This window comes from Pelmatolapia mariae, linkage group LG8, assembly GCF_036321145.2.
Source record: "Pelmatolapia mariae isolate MD_Pm_ZW linkage group LG8, Pm_UMD_F_2, whole genome shotgun sequence".
In the NCBI taxonomy this organism is placed as follows: domain Eukaryota; kingdom Metazoa; phylum Chordata; class Actinopteri; order Cichliformes; family Cichlidae; genus Pelmatolapia; species Pelmatolapia mariae.
This window is the reverse complement of record NC_086234.1, coordinates 20,307,987-20,322,519: the sequence shown is the minus strand read 5'-3', so window position 1 is coordinate 20,322,519 and position 14,533 is coordinate 20,307,987. Positions and strand designations below refer to the sequence as shown.

General features: G+C 39.8%; 1 protein-coding gene across 6 annotated transcripts; it reads left to right on the top strand.

The window, feature by feature from the left end:
- Positions 1 to 86: 86 nt before the first annotated feature.
- Positions 87 to 14,523, top strand: arsg (arylsulfatase G). Of its 6 annotated transcripts, XM_063481458.1 has the most exons (12): positions 2,777 to 2,840; positions 5,022 to 5,113; positions 5,737 to 5,976; positions 8,186 to 8,421; positions 9,911 to 10,025; positions 10,230 to 10,376; positions 11,564 to 11,775; positions 11,863 to 11,943; positions 12,032 to 12,140; positions 12,373 to 12,493; positions 13,387 to 13,477; positions 13,925 to 14,523. In XM_063481458.1, exons 3-12 carry the CDS (start codon positions 5,750 to 5,752, stop codon positions 14,203 to 14,205), a joined length of 1,620 nt encoding a protein of 539 aa, XP_063337528.1. In that variant the 5' UTR covers positions 2,777 to 2,840; positions 5,022 to 5,113; positions 5,737 to 5,749; the 3' UTR covers positions 14,206 to 14,523. The 6 variants fall into 6 exon arrangements, with proteins under 6 accessions (XP_063337531.1, XP_063337533.1, XP_063337532.1 ...); XM_063481461.1 differs by lacking the exons at positions 2,777 to 2,840; positions 5,022 to 5,113 and adding an exon at positions 87 to 115; XM_063481463.1 differs by lacking the exons at positions 2,777 to 2,840; positions 5,022 to 5,113 and adding an exon at positions 225 to 245.
- Positions 14,524 to 14,533: the final 10 nt, after the last annotated feature.

Here is a 14,533-nt window from a genome sequence, read left to right as displayed (position 1 = left end):
ACACAAAGTAGGGTGGCAACAAATGCTGGACTGTTACTGTAGAGGCGCTCTGACGCGTCAACGCGAGCGGAACGAGAATGCGCCCATAGCCGCAGGACACTGGCCGGGACTCGCAGTAAGTAATTACAGATCAAACCCACAATTTCGCTCACACAAACCGGCAGGAATACTTTAATGACGCATTCGGGGAAAATTCATCTTAAACTGGAAATTGCTCTTCGGGTTCGTCAGCCTGAGCGGTAAATGTAAGGAGAAGTTGCCATTTTTTTTTCTTCTAGCAATAAACGATCCAGCATCAGCGGCCGCACGCGCTGCTGTGGTCCTGTAGGTACCTGCCGCACAAAAGTCAGCTTCAGCTCTGTGAGGACTGAGTCACTCTCCGCGAAAAAGCTTTTTGAAGTGCTCCTCTTCTGATCACAGACAGTCTGAGTAAGAGGTGGTAAGCCTGATCCTTGTCAAATTACTCAAATCAGCTGATTTGATAACTAGCTGGGCCTTCCAGTAGAAGTTCATATAGTGTTACACCCTCTTTTATATCGGTCTTTCTTTAGCTGCTTGCCTCTTAAATAAAGTCTCTCTGTACATTCTTACGGACTTCTGTTTAATGTACAAACACTGGCAGTGCTGCAACCAAAGATGGTCAGTAGGGGAAAAGGCAACAGCCGCTGAAGTTCAGCCTCTCCATTCTCCCTGATCAATTATTAATGAAGCTGAGCAAATATGTTTTTATTTTTGTAAGAACGGGAGAAAAAATGAAGCAATAATGACAGATTAAATCCTAAATCCTTAAATGTACCACCAGGTAATATAGAAATGCAGCTCCTTTGTGAAATTATGTGCAGGAATTATACATTTTCCATGCATCTGAGTATTTTTTATGGGATTCCCTGGTCACCCAACCTACCTGTGTTTGGATTTATAATCTCCAACGTGGTTTGTTTGACCTCATAACTCTCCAGAGCTGCAAACCTGTTGCGTAAGTATCCCCCTCCTACCAGATTTTGTAAAAATTTCTGAACCTAGCCTTCGTAAGCTGTGCTGGTATGTTAAGCATAGTGTAAATCCTGTTTTTGATATACAGGCTTCTCATATTACATGTCATATATTGTTGAAAAACAAACAAACAAACAAACAACTATGGCATTCTGTACACCTGCTGTAAATTTTCAGTTAACACAATTACTCTGTATTCTTTTCTGTAAAGCATGTAAATATCAATGAATGACCAGAATGATAAAAGTCTGTCATCATGCATATTCTTTATTATTACATGCAAAAGCAAGCACACAAGGGGTATAAGGGGTTCCTTATAAATAAACAAATAAACACAAGCACATCAATGGATCACTTTTTAACATATATTTTGTGACACTTACTAAGCTGTTCAGTGAATCTTCCATTACCATTTTAATTTTATGCATATGCTTACACTTCCCTTTATTAGATAAACTGCTTGTTAACTCAAGCAGTAGAACGTGTGATTGGCTGTTAACTCAGCCAATCACATAGCAGACATTCAGTGTATTTAGGATTGTAGACATGGTCACTGAGCATCAGAATGGAGAAGAAAGGTGATTTAACTGACTTTGAACCTGGCATGGTTGTTAGTGCCAGATGGCCTGGTCTGCAGGGATTTTCCCACACAATCATCTCTGGGCTTTACAGAGGTCAGATTAGATTGGCCAGACTGCTTTGAGCTGATAGGAAGGCAGCAATAACGTAACCACTTGTTAGAGCCAAGGTATGCAAATAAGCATCTATGGATGAACAGCACATCAAACCTTGAAGCAGATGGGCTAAAGCAGCAGAAGACCACACTGGGTGTCACTCATGTCAAAACTGGACAACAGAAGATTGGAAAAATGTTGCCTGGTCAGATAAGTCTTGATTCACACGGTAGAGTTAGAATTTGCATAAACAACATAAAAGACTGGTGGTGGTTGTAGTGTAATGGTGTGGGGGATAGTTTTTGGTTTTTGGTCTTGTGTACCTAATAAAATAGCTGGTGAGTCACCCTCAACCAGTTGTGGCAGATGGATTGCCCTCTCTGTGCCTGGTTCTGCCAGAGGTTTCTTCCTGTTAAAAGGGAGTTTTTCCTTCCCACTGTCTGACTGTTGGGATTTTCTCTCTATTATTGTTGTAATAATATATATTATATATATATATTGTAGGGTAAACTACAATATAAAACCTCTCAGGGGGGCTGTTTTTGTGATTTGGCGATATATAAATAAAACTGATTTTAATTAACTGTTTTTTAAAGGTCAACATTTAACTAATTTACTAACAAATTAACTAATGTTTAATCAGTACGCACAAATGGTTCGGCTCTTTAAAAGTATCATTTCATAACCTAAGTGATCCGTTTCTTAAATATTATCAAATGCATGAAGGAAAGTAGTCACAAGACGAAACTAATCCCCAAGGATATAATCGAGTTTTAGAAATGTTTAAGGCGTTGAAAAATACTAACTGACAACCACAGACTGCAGCTTGTTTTTATTAAATTTTCTTTTGGGTGTTTTTCAGGCGTTTGAAATTTTCCTACCTTTATCGTCTTTGTGTGGATCCGAATTAATAAAGAAATATGATATATATATGATATAAAATAAAATAACATAAAATATAACGGTTTAATTACAGCCGGAAATTGACCACTGAACACTATAGCTGTAAAGAAATAACTTTAAATTAAGAGCAACAGACGGGGGTGGTAATGTTAACCTTTGGGTGCCCCACCCCAACGGTCCGTTCTCGTACGACTGACGCAATCCGGTCCGTCTGCGGGGCGCGTGATGTCCTTGGGCAATAACATCTAAATAAGTGCTCACAAATAGTTTGTAAGTATTTGTGCGTCGCGTGTTGGCCGGATAATTATTTGAAGTAGCTAATTAAAAGCGAACGTATTAGTTTGTAATGACATGGCTGTAATAAGTCGCAGTCAGCTGCCTCACCTGTAAGAAGCTACTTTCAGAGGGTCTTGTCTTCGCTCGTTGCTTTAATCCCGTAAGTGGCGCGCGAGCGACGTCAGTGAACTTCCAAACTTAAGCTAACTTATGGTGCACATATTTCCACAGGCGTTTTTTTTTTCACAAGGACACACACGTGTACACAGACACCAACACTCACATATATTACATATATGTAAGCACGTGTACAAGCATGCTGTATCAGATAAAAGCTGACATTCATGAAAGAGAACGGGGCGGGGGGTGGAAGAAGGAGTTAAAGAGATCTGGTTGCAGCCAGCTCTTCATAGTACCCCGGCAAACTAAACACACATACCCACACAAAGTTCTTTAACTTGGGGTGTTGAGTTGTTTCAGCGGTGCTCTGAGTTAATAGCTGGCCAGAGAGAGAGAGAGACAGACAGGGAGTCTGTGCCCAACCTCAGGCTTGAATATTTGAAAAACGTTTTGTCAAATCAGAAAAATACAGATTTGTTGTTTGTTTGTTTTTTAAATCCCTAAACTTTGTTTGATTAAAAAGTGATGACTGCCATTTACCCGAATTAAGGATTGCACTTTTTAGGGTATCCTTCACACTGTCCATTCATACATAATGTAATACTTGTTTTTTTCTTAAGGATTCTTTAAAAAAACACTTAAACACAAACTGTCCAAGGCACTAACTCTACTGCTCTATGCCAAAAGATTTTACTCACTGACATCTGACCCAGTGGGCTTACTGACGATTCTTTCGATGCACCTATAAAATGTCAGCTTTTTTGTTGATTAATTCTTAACCACAAATGCTGACACCATCTTAAAACTGTTAGGAACTAGACAAACATCACACGTGCTGGTGTGATGAAGCAGAAAGTTGAGCACGGGTCGTGATCAGAGGCGAACTGATTTGCCCTTAACAAACTAGGCTGCTTTGATGAAAAGTGGGTTGCAACAGGAACACTACCTGCATGATTAGAGAGATCGCGTCTCTTATTACAGGATATGTAACAGGTTTTAAAAAAATGATTTAAGGTAATTTGGATCGACTGATCTCTTTATTCTGTGTAAGCTTACTCTGCAAAATCTTGAAATGTAGTTAGTAATTTTCCATAGAAGCTTAAACATAGCAGCATCTTGCTCCATGCTAGTTTATAACACTCTGACTGCACAACAGTCACAAACACTCAGATTTAAAACTAGCAGCACTGGTCAATACCTGATACTAGTTAATAAAGCTGTATTATTGATGTGTTGTGTTGATACACAGGGATGTCTAGCATGTTCACCATTCTGTAGCATCAAGTCTTCTTTTAACAACAGCTCATAATCTGAGGAGACCAGCTGCTGGACTTTTGAGAGAGAAATATGGTCACATTGTACTGGGTCGTTTTTGTCACATTTTTCCTGTCATGGTGTGCCAGATGTTTTCAGCTGGTGAAAGGTCTTCACTTCAGCACCCGATCTCTTCTCCTATGAAGTCATTCTGCTGTAATCGTTGCAATGCGTGGTTTATCTTCATCGTGCTCAAATATACAAAGACTTCACTGAAAAAAATGTAATCTGGATGGGAGCATATGTTGCTCTAAAACTTGTATATACCTTTCAGCAGTGATGCTGCTTTTTGAGGTGTGCAAGCTGACAATTCCATAAGAACTGATGTATCCACGTACTATTAGAGTTGCAGGTTTTTGAACCAAGCACAGATAACAAGCCAGATAGTCCTTTGTTTGATGTCCATGTCTTCCAAAAATAATTTCAAATTTTGATTTGTCTGACCAAAGAACAGTTTTTCACTTTGCCTGAGTCCATTTTAACTTCACTTTTGCCCAGAGCAGACAGCAGCGTTTCTGGATCATGTGCAAACACTGGCTCTGCTTTGTACAGTAGAGCTTTAACCTGCATATGCAGATTTTAATGCACTTCCTCCTGAGGCTGTCACGATTTGGCAGTGTGGTGGGAAGTATGTGGACCAAAATGTAGGACTCTTGATAGAAAATAAGCTCCAGAGGTAGGTTTATTATGAAACTCTTACATCAAAAGCTGAGCTAATAATCAACAACCGATAATCACTAGTGGACGTGGAAGAAGGACAACATACTACCAAGTGGGAAAGACATGACAAGAAACAAGGGGACATTCAGACGACGACAAAGAAGAGGAAACAGGTGGGAGCATAGTTGGGACCAATCACGGAAACAAGATTTGGGAAAGTAAAGCCGAAAGCTAAACACGTGGGACAAAGTTTACCAAAATAAAACAGGAAGTAACTAAAACGGGAGAACACTGAACGCAAAAAGGAGAGTTCTCTGTGTTAGGTGTCACAGGAAATGCAGAGGGAAACGTAACAAAAAGGAAGAGAATGTAAACAAACTAAAACCAAGAACTAAACGACATCCTAAAGATATAAACAAAGAAGCACACCATTGATATCTACAATCCATGGATAAAAAAATTAGAACTAATAATTCAGAATACTAAACAATATAAATCTTAGTCCATAACTCAAAATGCTGAGTCAAAAGATCCACGACCGTGACGGAGCTATCACGAGCATCCAGTATTGATTTTCAGTCTTGTTCCTTCCTTTTCAGTCTCTGTGTTGCTGCCATAAAATTCAAAGTGAACAAACAGTCTTTGTAAAATATTTCTATGTTTTCTTTGTTCTATTTGTTCTATTGTGATTAAAATATGGGCTTTTAGATTTGTAGATCATTGCTTTCTGTTTTTATTATTACAAAGCATCCCTTTTTTGGGAATTAAGCTTATAATTGCGAGTAATCTTTTGCAGGTTTTGATTCAAAATGGCGGAGGGCACACCCCAGCTTCCTCTTGCTGCAATGCTGCTATTCGGGCTGCTGCTCCACACAGTGTCCCAGCATGGACCCACAGCTGATAAACCCAAAGAGAAACCCAATTTCATCATCATACTGGCAGATGACATTGGCTGGGGTGATCTGGACGCTAATCAGCTTGAAGAGAGGGCAAACAACACACCTTACCTCAACCTGATGGCCCTGCAAGGACTACGGTACAGAATTTGATTCAGATCTATGAACCTTTTCTTATTTTATATTCATTATGTATCAGACGGATGTTTCTACCCTTGGGCGTTTTTGATGTCAGTACTTCAATACTATTATCTGAGGCACAGTACACCAGCATATATAGTTCAGTACTAGTAACTCAGTGATGGAGAATACTGCTGCTTTGACAGCTGTCCACATCAGATGACAGTCATAAAGGCTAAAAAGGCTTGGTGTTCACAGGGTCCTGTATCAAAGAATATTAATGGAAAGTGGACTGGAGGGGACAATTCAATTAAGTAAGCGCTTTGGCAACAGTGGGACGGAAAAATGCTCTATTAACAGGAAGAAACTTCTAGCAGAGCTAGGCTCATGGAGGGGCGGCCATCTGTCATGGCCGGTTGGGTTTGAGGTGAGCAACACAGGATGAAGGCACGCTGTGGAACTGAGCTAGAGATTAATAATAAGTAATTATTATTAACCACACTACCACAATTAGTTAATAATTAGTGTCACAGGAAAAGATGTACAAGCAACAGGGATGGTTCCAACCTCCAGAGCATTACAAGGAGTGGAGTGAGGATATTGTCAGTGCATCAAGAGGTAGCACACATTGATGTCTTCTGAAAAAGGACTGTGACCTTTGCATTTCTAATTAAGTCTAATCTTATCTGAGCTCAGGGGAAAAGTAAGTGGACTGTTGTTCAGTGGCCCAACGTTCTCTTTTTAGACAAAGTAAATATTGTGTTTAGAAATCAAGGACCTACACTCTAGAGGAACACCAGAGAGATTAAGAATACAAGTCCGGAGCGAGTCTGTGATTTTGAGTGCCATACTATCTTCTCATATTGGTGGCAGATGGTGCAGTGTGTTTGATGAAATCCACAATCAGCTTAGTCATTTTTGAGCCCTCCATCTATTGACATTCTTTATGGAGATGCTGATTTCATTTTCCAGCAAGGCATAGCACATGGCAACTGTGATGGACCAAGTTGAAAAAGCAGGACTCAAAGGAATGAATAGAAAATAGGGTTTCTATTTATTTAACCCCAAAAATTATATTTACAAAAATAACAAATGTTGAGCTCATAAAAGAGATGAAAGAAACAAAACGAAGCTCAGGCAAAGACTGCAAACTTAACAAACTAAGCAACTGCCCAAACAAACATAACTGACCTAAACAGGAAATGACATACAAGGGTATATATAATGGCTGATCAGACCACTATGACACACGAGGGGTAACTAAACAAAACACAATCATAAACCACAAAAATGATGCAGTACCGCCTGGTTTGTTTATAAACTAAACACCAAAGAAGAAAATCAAAACCACTGAACCCTAAACTCAAATATCTAATCAAATACAAAAGCTTTTTTTTAAATTAAAGAAAATGCATATTCTCCCCTTCAGCAGGAAGTGGTGGTGTGGTCCAATTATCCCTCTTTGTATTTAGTGGTTTCAAACCCTGTCCACCACCTTTTGTCCGGCAACTCCCAGGGATGATGGCAGGTAAGCAGTAAAAGAAACAAAGGTTAGTCAGAAATCAAACAAAATAGGAAGTTAAGTTACAAGTGGAGCCTTTATTTGTGAGTCCTTTTAAAGACAAAGTACTCACACAGACCATGGGAAAAGGAACAAAAATGGAAGCACAGCAACAACAACAAAGCATGACAGAAGGCATCAGGCAACACTGGAGCAAACAGAAATCCAGAAAACATGAAACACAGGACATAAAAGCATCTTGATCATATATTTACACAGGTAACACAGAGCAGAACACACAAGGAAACGGTTAATATCAAGAGGAGTCAGTACAAGAGATGCATACAGTCACAAAGCCATGCAGGATAACTAGAACTAGACACTAAAAAGAACTCTCCAATGTAAACCTGGCAATAACCAAAAGTCAGATAACATTGAGACAAGAAGACTCCTGCAAATTAACCAAGATGAAAGAGACAATGAAAGTTATAAAGCACAGATACATAAACAAAACAGGGAACACAGTCTGGGAAATAGAATAATATAATCAGAAGTCAGTGATTTTCCAAGAAAATTTCACTAAAATGACAGTGAAATAAAGCAAAAGTGAAGCTTGATGTGGTTAGAATAATAATGGAAACAAAACAGAAACGTAATAAATTCAAGAATAACACAAAACCACAGGATGATATGATGATAAAATATTTTTTATGTTTTTAATTCTCCAGAATGACCGACTTCCACTCCCCAGCCTCAACATGCTCTCCGTCCCGTGCTGCTATCCTCACAGGTCGTTATGGCCTAAGAAACGGGGTGACTCACAACTTCGGGGTGAATTCTCTGGCTGGTCTGCCTCTCTCTGAAGTTACCTTACCCCAGCTACTACAGAAGGCAGGATATCACACTGCCATGATCGGGAAATGGCATCTTGGACACAATGGACTATACAGTCCAACTAACAGAGGTATGTGGGACTGACATTTAAGCAAAGTGTCTGTCAACTTCAGCTTACCAAAATGTAGTGGAAAAAATAGCAGTTAGTTTTAGATAAGAACTATTTAAGTGCAAAATATAAGCATAATAATATAATATAATAAAATAATATAATGATATATTGCACTGTGTCATTATTTATTTAACAAAAACTGAGCCAAAATGTGGAAGCAGTGTTTAAAAAATAAGTGTAGTCCATGGTTTAATAGCGTGTAGAATCACCTTTAGCAGCAAAAACTTTAAATATTCATTTTCTGTGTGACTTTGTCCCCCATGTTGTCTTCCCTCTCGCTTTCAAATGTTGCTGAGGTTTATGCACAGCTCTTTCAATGCCCCAACATAGTATTTTAGTCAGGTTGAGGTCTGGAATTTGACTGGGCCATTATAACATCTTGATTTTTTTCTTTGTCAGTCATTCTGATGTGGATATGCTGCTACATTTAGGATCACTGTAATGTGTTGGACAAGCTGTCAGACAGATGGCCTCACATTTCACTCTAGAATGCTTTGGTACATCAATGCAGAAGTCTTGTGCTTTGTTCACATTTAACATCACAAAACTAAACCATGCTACCTTTAAAACCTTTGAAACGACAGACACTGTGCTTTCTTTTACCATGACAGTATATCAGACTTTTGCTTTTGTCACTTCAATATGTAAACCTTTGATACGCAATTTTATTTAAATGTACTGATAAGGTTTCATAAAATCTGTTCTAAATCACAGTAAATTGTATGTTTTAAGTGGAAACCACAAGCTACTCTATACTTTGAGAATTTATAGAAGTATAAGATATAATTAAGTCTAAGAGAGATGGAGGTAATATTTACATTTGCTAGTGACCAGTCCAGATAGAAAACTGCTAAGAGTTTATAGCCAGCTGCTAAGAGTTAGCAAAATGGCAGCAGTACAGGCAGAGGAAATGCTGAAAAAATAAATGTGCAGGTATTTATCTATCAGTTGAGCATTCGATACTTTTTGTGTGTTTCACATAAAACAGCGATCAGTGGGTTAATGTAGACAGTTTTCCTGTTGCACAATGCTGTATCTTTCCACTTAAGTTTTGTTGTTTGGTATCTGTGAAACATTTCCCAACCTCACTGCAGGGAGCAGACTGCACAGGGTCACTAATCACGTCCTCCAACCAGCTGTGTCTAGTGAGACAACATATGCACCTGACAACACACAGGACAGACTTACAACTGCCGCCGTCCCATCCCCTTCCCTGCACCACAACCACAAAACTTTCACATCAGCATCTTTAAAGCACTGACCTGCCTTGTGCTCAGGCAGGTATAAACAGGTAGTGCAGGGAAAAATACCTGACTACTCTAGTTACCATAAGGACACATGTAGAGAGTTGAGAGATAAGACCTTTTTATGGTAAGGTGATAGCACGCTGATACTTTGTGCCTAAATATGATCAATATTTGCAATATTTTCTATATCTCTTGTGCAGGTTTTGACTACTACTTAGGTATTCCCTTCAGTAATGACATGGGATGTACTGATATCCCAGGCTATAACCTGCCCCAGTGCCTCCCCTGTGACTCATTTGGACCACAAGTGATCAGGTGTAGTACTGTGACAGTGTCACACAATAATGAAAGTATAGGTTGCACAGCGACTAGCAAAACTTTGCAAGTAGCTATTTATTTATTAGAAGTATAATTTTTTTTACTATACTATAATAAGTATGAATGGATGCCAGTCCTTTCTTCCAAGGCCTCACCAAGCCAAATGTAGTTTTATTACAATCTGTTGTTTTTGTGCTCTAGATTGAAGAGGAACATACATGGAGGTTGTTATTCCAGAATCGGCCTTCCTCTGATTGAAAATAGCAGTATTGTGGAGCAGCCGCTTGACCTGTGGACACTAACAGAGCAATACAAGTCTGCTGCACTCCAGATTATACACAATGCAAGGTACAATGAGGTTGCACTAATGTACACAGACCTTACACCTTCCTGAACCCAGTACAGACCTGTATGAGCTAAAAACATATTTGCACCTCATGAGTTACCTGTGTTAAGTTTATAAAGGTTACTGTAGTGCAGAGATCAGGAAAATCAGGTGAAACCAGGTACTAGCTCTCACAAACATCTGTAGTTGATTGCCTTGGATGAGAAAAGGAGAAAGTGCTGCAGTCTACAAGGTTGTCCATGTTTAAAATAATGAAAGAACATTACCACAATCTTTTAGTATGGCTCTTTGGTGTGCTTTATGATTTCTGAACCATGAAGAATTCAGATAAGTTTGTGTGGAATGATTTTTCCTGATGGAAATTGTTAATAACAGGATAACCTGCTAACAGAGCTTATTGCAGCAGAGTATATATTTTTGAAAGATGCTATATTATATTTACAAACATAACAAAAAACACATTCAGTGCTGTAAGCACTATATGGCAGTGTTACATATATAAACTCTGCAAATGTATCCCCAAGAGATAAGAGTGCTGGTAGTACTATTGAACACAAAGTATGTATTTATGTGATGTAGGGGTGGGAGGACATAATTGGACCCTGCTGTTTGCAGCTGTGTGCGAAAGGCAACATGCCTTTATGTTACATGACTGCATCATTTGAACGAGTGTAGCGGTGATTGTAAGTAATGAGCTGTAAAGACATAGAAGAGGTTGTTTTTTTGTTTGTTTTCTTTGTCAGTGAAGCTCTTTTAAGTTGATAATGCTGTGTTTTGGATGGAAAAATTAAATTGCAAGCACAGAACTGCTTGTTTTTTGACAGACATGTTTTTGTTTCAGTTTAAGCTTGAGCAAAAATGGGTAATTCTGATGTAGAAGCTGGTGTGGAGCTTTGAATGAAGCACAGTACAGCACAATAGCATGGCAGATATCCTGAGGCATCATCAGCAGGAAATACACAGCTGATGGCTGCCCTCCAAGTACCCCATAACTGTGTTTGTCCAGGATTACTGTTATGTTGCTGTGACAAGAGTCTGAAATAGCATTTGGCAGTCAGTGAATGAAGAGTTTGTCAGGTCATTTAGCTTTAATACAAATCTGCTTGTAAGCCAATAGTTTATTTTTTCAATGCAGCATCCGCCAGCCTTATTTTTTGACACAGTTTCCTTTTATTAATTGTATTTTCAGTGAGCGAGGACAGCCTTATCTGCTCTACATAGCACTTGCTCATATGCACGTCCCCTTGGCCCCTCCACTATCTCCAGATGCCCCTACCACTGATAATCACCCAAATAGTGGAGTGTATGCTGCTAGTCTGCGAGAGCTGGATAGCCTGGTTGGGGCAATAAAGAATGCTTCTGATGCCACAGACAGAGACAATACACTCATCTGGTTCACCGGTTGGTCACCTGGATTCATGTCTGATATTCTGACAAAGCCTGTAATACTGTCTTGAATGTCTTGCCTTGTGTGCGCACTCTTTATAGGTGACAACGGTCCATGGGAACAGAAATGCCAGTATGCAGGAAGCGTAGGGCCCTTCAGAGGCAAATGGCAGACCAGCAAAGGTAAATAAAATAAGCTTTCTGAGCACTATAACGTCCACTTTATTGCTTTGCATCATCATATTTTAATTTTTTTCTGCTTGTGTACTAGGTGGCGGTTCAGCTAAGCAGACTACGTGGGAGGGTGGTCACAGAGTGCCTACAGTGGCTTATTGGCCTGGAAGGATTCCTGCAAATACCACCAGCTGGGCCCTGCTCAGGTGCACCACTTTAGTAATATGCACAGGCTAGTTTATATCATTTAAATAGGTATATGCATACAATATATTTGTGAATATAGATGAGCAATTTTATAGATCCTATAAATTATATGACTACCCTACATGGTCATAAAGCCAAAGAGTACAGAAGAACCTTGTTTACTGACTCACCCAACAGTCTTTTACCAGCCACTGAAAACAGTGCTTACTCACTCCTTATCTCTTTGTGCAGTGGTATGGACATCTTCCCAACTGTTCTGTCTCTGGCAGGGGTAACACTCCCTTCTGACAGACGTTATGATGGCATTGATGCCACAAATATCCTCCTACATGGTGAACAGTTGGGCCATGAGGTGAAAAAAAAATTCACTTTGAATTTATATTTAGCTGTATACACTTGCTGGCCACTTTGCTACGTACACCTGTTCAGCAGTTGTTAGTGCCAGTCAGGCTCTGGTCTGAGTATTTAAGAAACAGCTGATCTGCTGGGATTTTCCTGCACAACCATCTCTAGGGTTTGCAAAGAATGGTCCAGGAAAAGGAGATAATATCCAGTGAACGACAGTTCTTTGGTCAACACTGCTTTGTCTATGACATAGGTCAAAGAAGAATGACCAGCTGATGGGAAGATAACAGTAACTCAAATAGCCACTCATTACAACCGGGGTATGCAGAAGAGCATCTCTAAATGCGGGGTCAGAATTTGGCTTGAGTAGAATAAAAGCATAGAACGATCCAGGCTTGTGTCCATGGTTCAGTCTGCTGCTGATAGTGTAATGGTGTGAGGGATGCTTTCTTATATTCTCTGAGAACCAATTGAGTACCAGTCGTTTAAATGCCAAAACCTGAGTATTGTTGCTAACTATATCCATGCTTTTATGACCACATGTACCCATCCTCTGATAGCTCATTCAAGTAGGATAAAATGCCATGTCGCAAACCTCACAATCTCTTACACCTTTTGGATGTGATGGAACAAGCAGTTTGCATCATGGTCATGCAGCTGACAAATCTGGGCCACTATTTGACACTATCGTGTCGACGTGGACCAAAATTTTTGAGAGTTTTGACAACTTATTGAATGCCTTGATTATTTATACCGTGAAGATTTAGGGCAGTTCTGAATCCCAAAGAGGGTTTAGCCTGGTATTAACAAGGTGTATTACCAAGTGGCCTGCGAGTGTACTTTTCACAGTGATGTTGTATTTTTGAGTTGCCTGCAGACATCAATCCTTCTTTTCTGTAGTTTCTCTTCCACCCTAACAGTGGTGCTGCAGGGAGGTTTGGTGACCTTCAGACAGTTCGCAGTGGGAAACACAAAGCTTTCTACATCACAGGTACTGGTCAAATCGAGGGCGCTGGTGTCCACCATCCACAAGCCATTATACTACAGTCGGGCATCATGTCATGTTATTACAACAGCTTGAGAAACAAACTTCTCTAATGCTGATGACGTGTTTATTCACGTATGTTTGCAGTGGTGCTTGTTATGCCCTACCACTGTGGTGGATTGTTTACATAATGTCATCATGGTGGTACCAGACTGGTGGCCCTGCTCTGCAGACAGATATTTCAAAAAGAAAAACAACCCTAAAGGCTACATTGTACCAGATTCATTCTCATCCTGAAGCATCATCTTGCAAAAATGACTATCTTTGCATTTATTTAAATAATTCTAAACCCTGAACTAAAGTAGTAACTCAGCAGTGTTTCAGAACACTCTTCAATTTAATGTAGGTGAAAAGGGGCTTATGGGGAATGCATGTATTCCTGTTTCTTTATAGGTGCAGCAGAAGCATGCGGTGGAGAAACAGGAAAGCAGCAGGTCCATGATCCTCCACTAATATTTGATCTTGAGCGTGATGAGGCTGAGGAAACACCTTTGGATGTGAGGACAACTGAATACCAGGTGGTAGCGGAGAGGATCGCTCAGAGGAGAGAGAAGCTATTATGGGACATCACCACTGACAAGTCAGTGTCCATCGCAGATTACAGGACAGACGAGTCAGCAGCACCGTGCTGTGACCTGACACAGACTGTTTGTCGTTGCCCCAGGCTGGGTTGAGGGTGGGATTCACATGTAAACACTCACACAAGAGGCTGATAAGACAGGCTCACAGATGGAGAAACAAATCTCACTCTTTAAAATAATGTGATTAGCACTTTGTTTGTAGAAGATGCCATTAGTGAAGGGGTTCAATGGCCAGAGGCTACAGGACATGTACAAACAGGAGGAGAGGGCAAAGAGAAGTAGGTGAATGAACTTTGGCCTGTTAGTAAAACAGTGGCTGGAGTAATTCTCAGTAGTTTTAGAAAAATAACACATCTTATATCAGATCATAAGACATACTAAATTTAGTGGATAGGATTGGGCTTAGGGCAGAGACTTTTGT

Excerpts from the sequence above, each read along its gene's own strand:
- arsg (XM_063481461.1), top strand. The coding sequence starts at position 5,750 with ATGGCGGAGGGCACACCCCAGCTTCCTCTTGCTGCAATGCTGCTATTC. Across the intron at positions 11,776-11,862 it reads TACACTCATCTGGTTCACCG|GTGACAACGGTCCATGGGAA; the intron begins GTTGGTCACCTG and ends CACTCTTTATAG. Across the intron at positions 11,944-12,031 it reads CAAATGGCAGACCAGCAAAG|GTGGCGGTTCAGCTAAGCAG; the intron begins GTAAATAAAATA and ends CTTGTGTACTAG.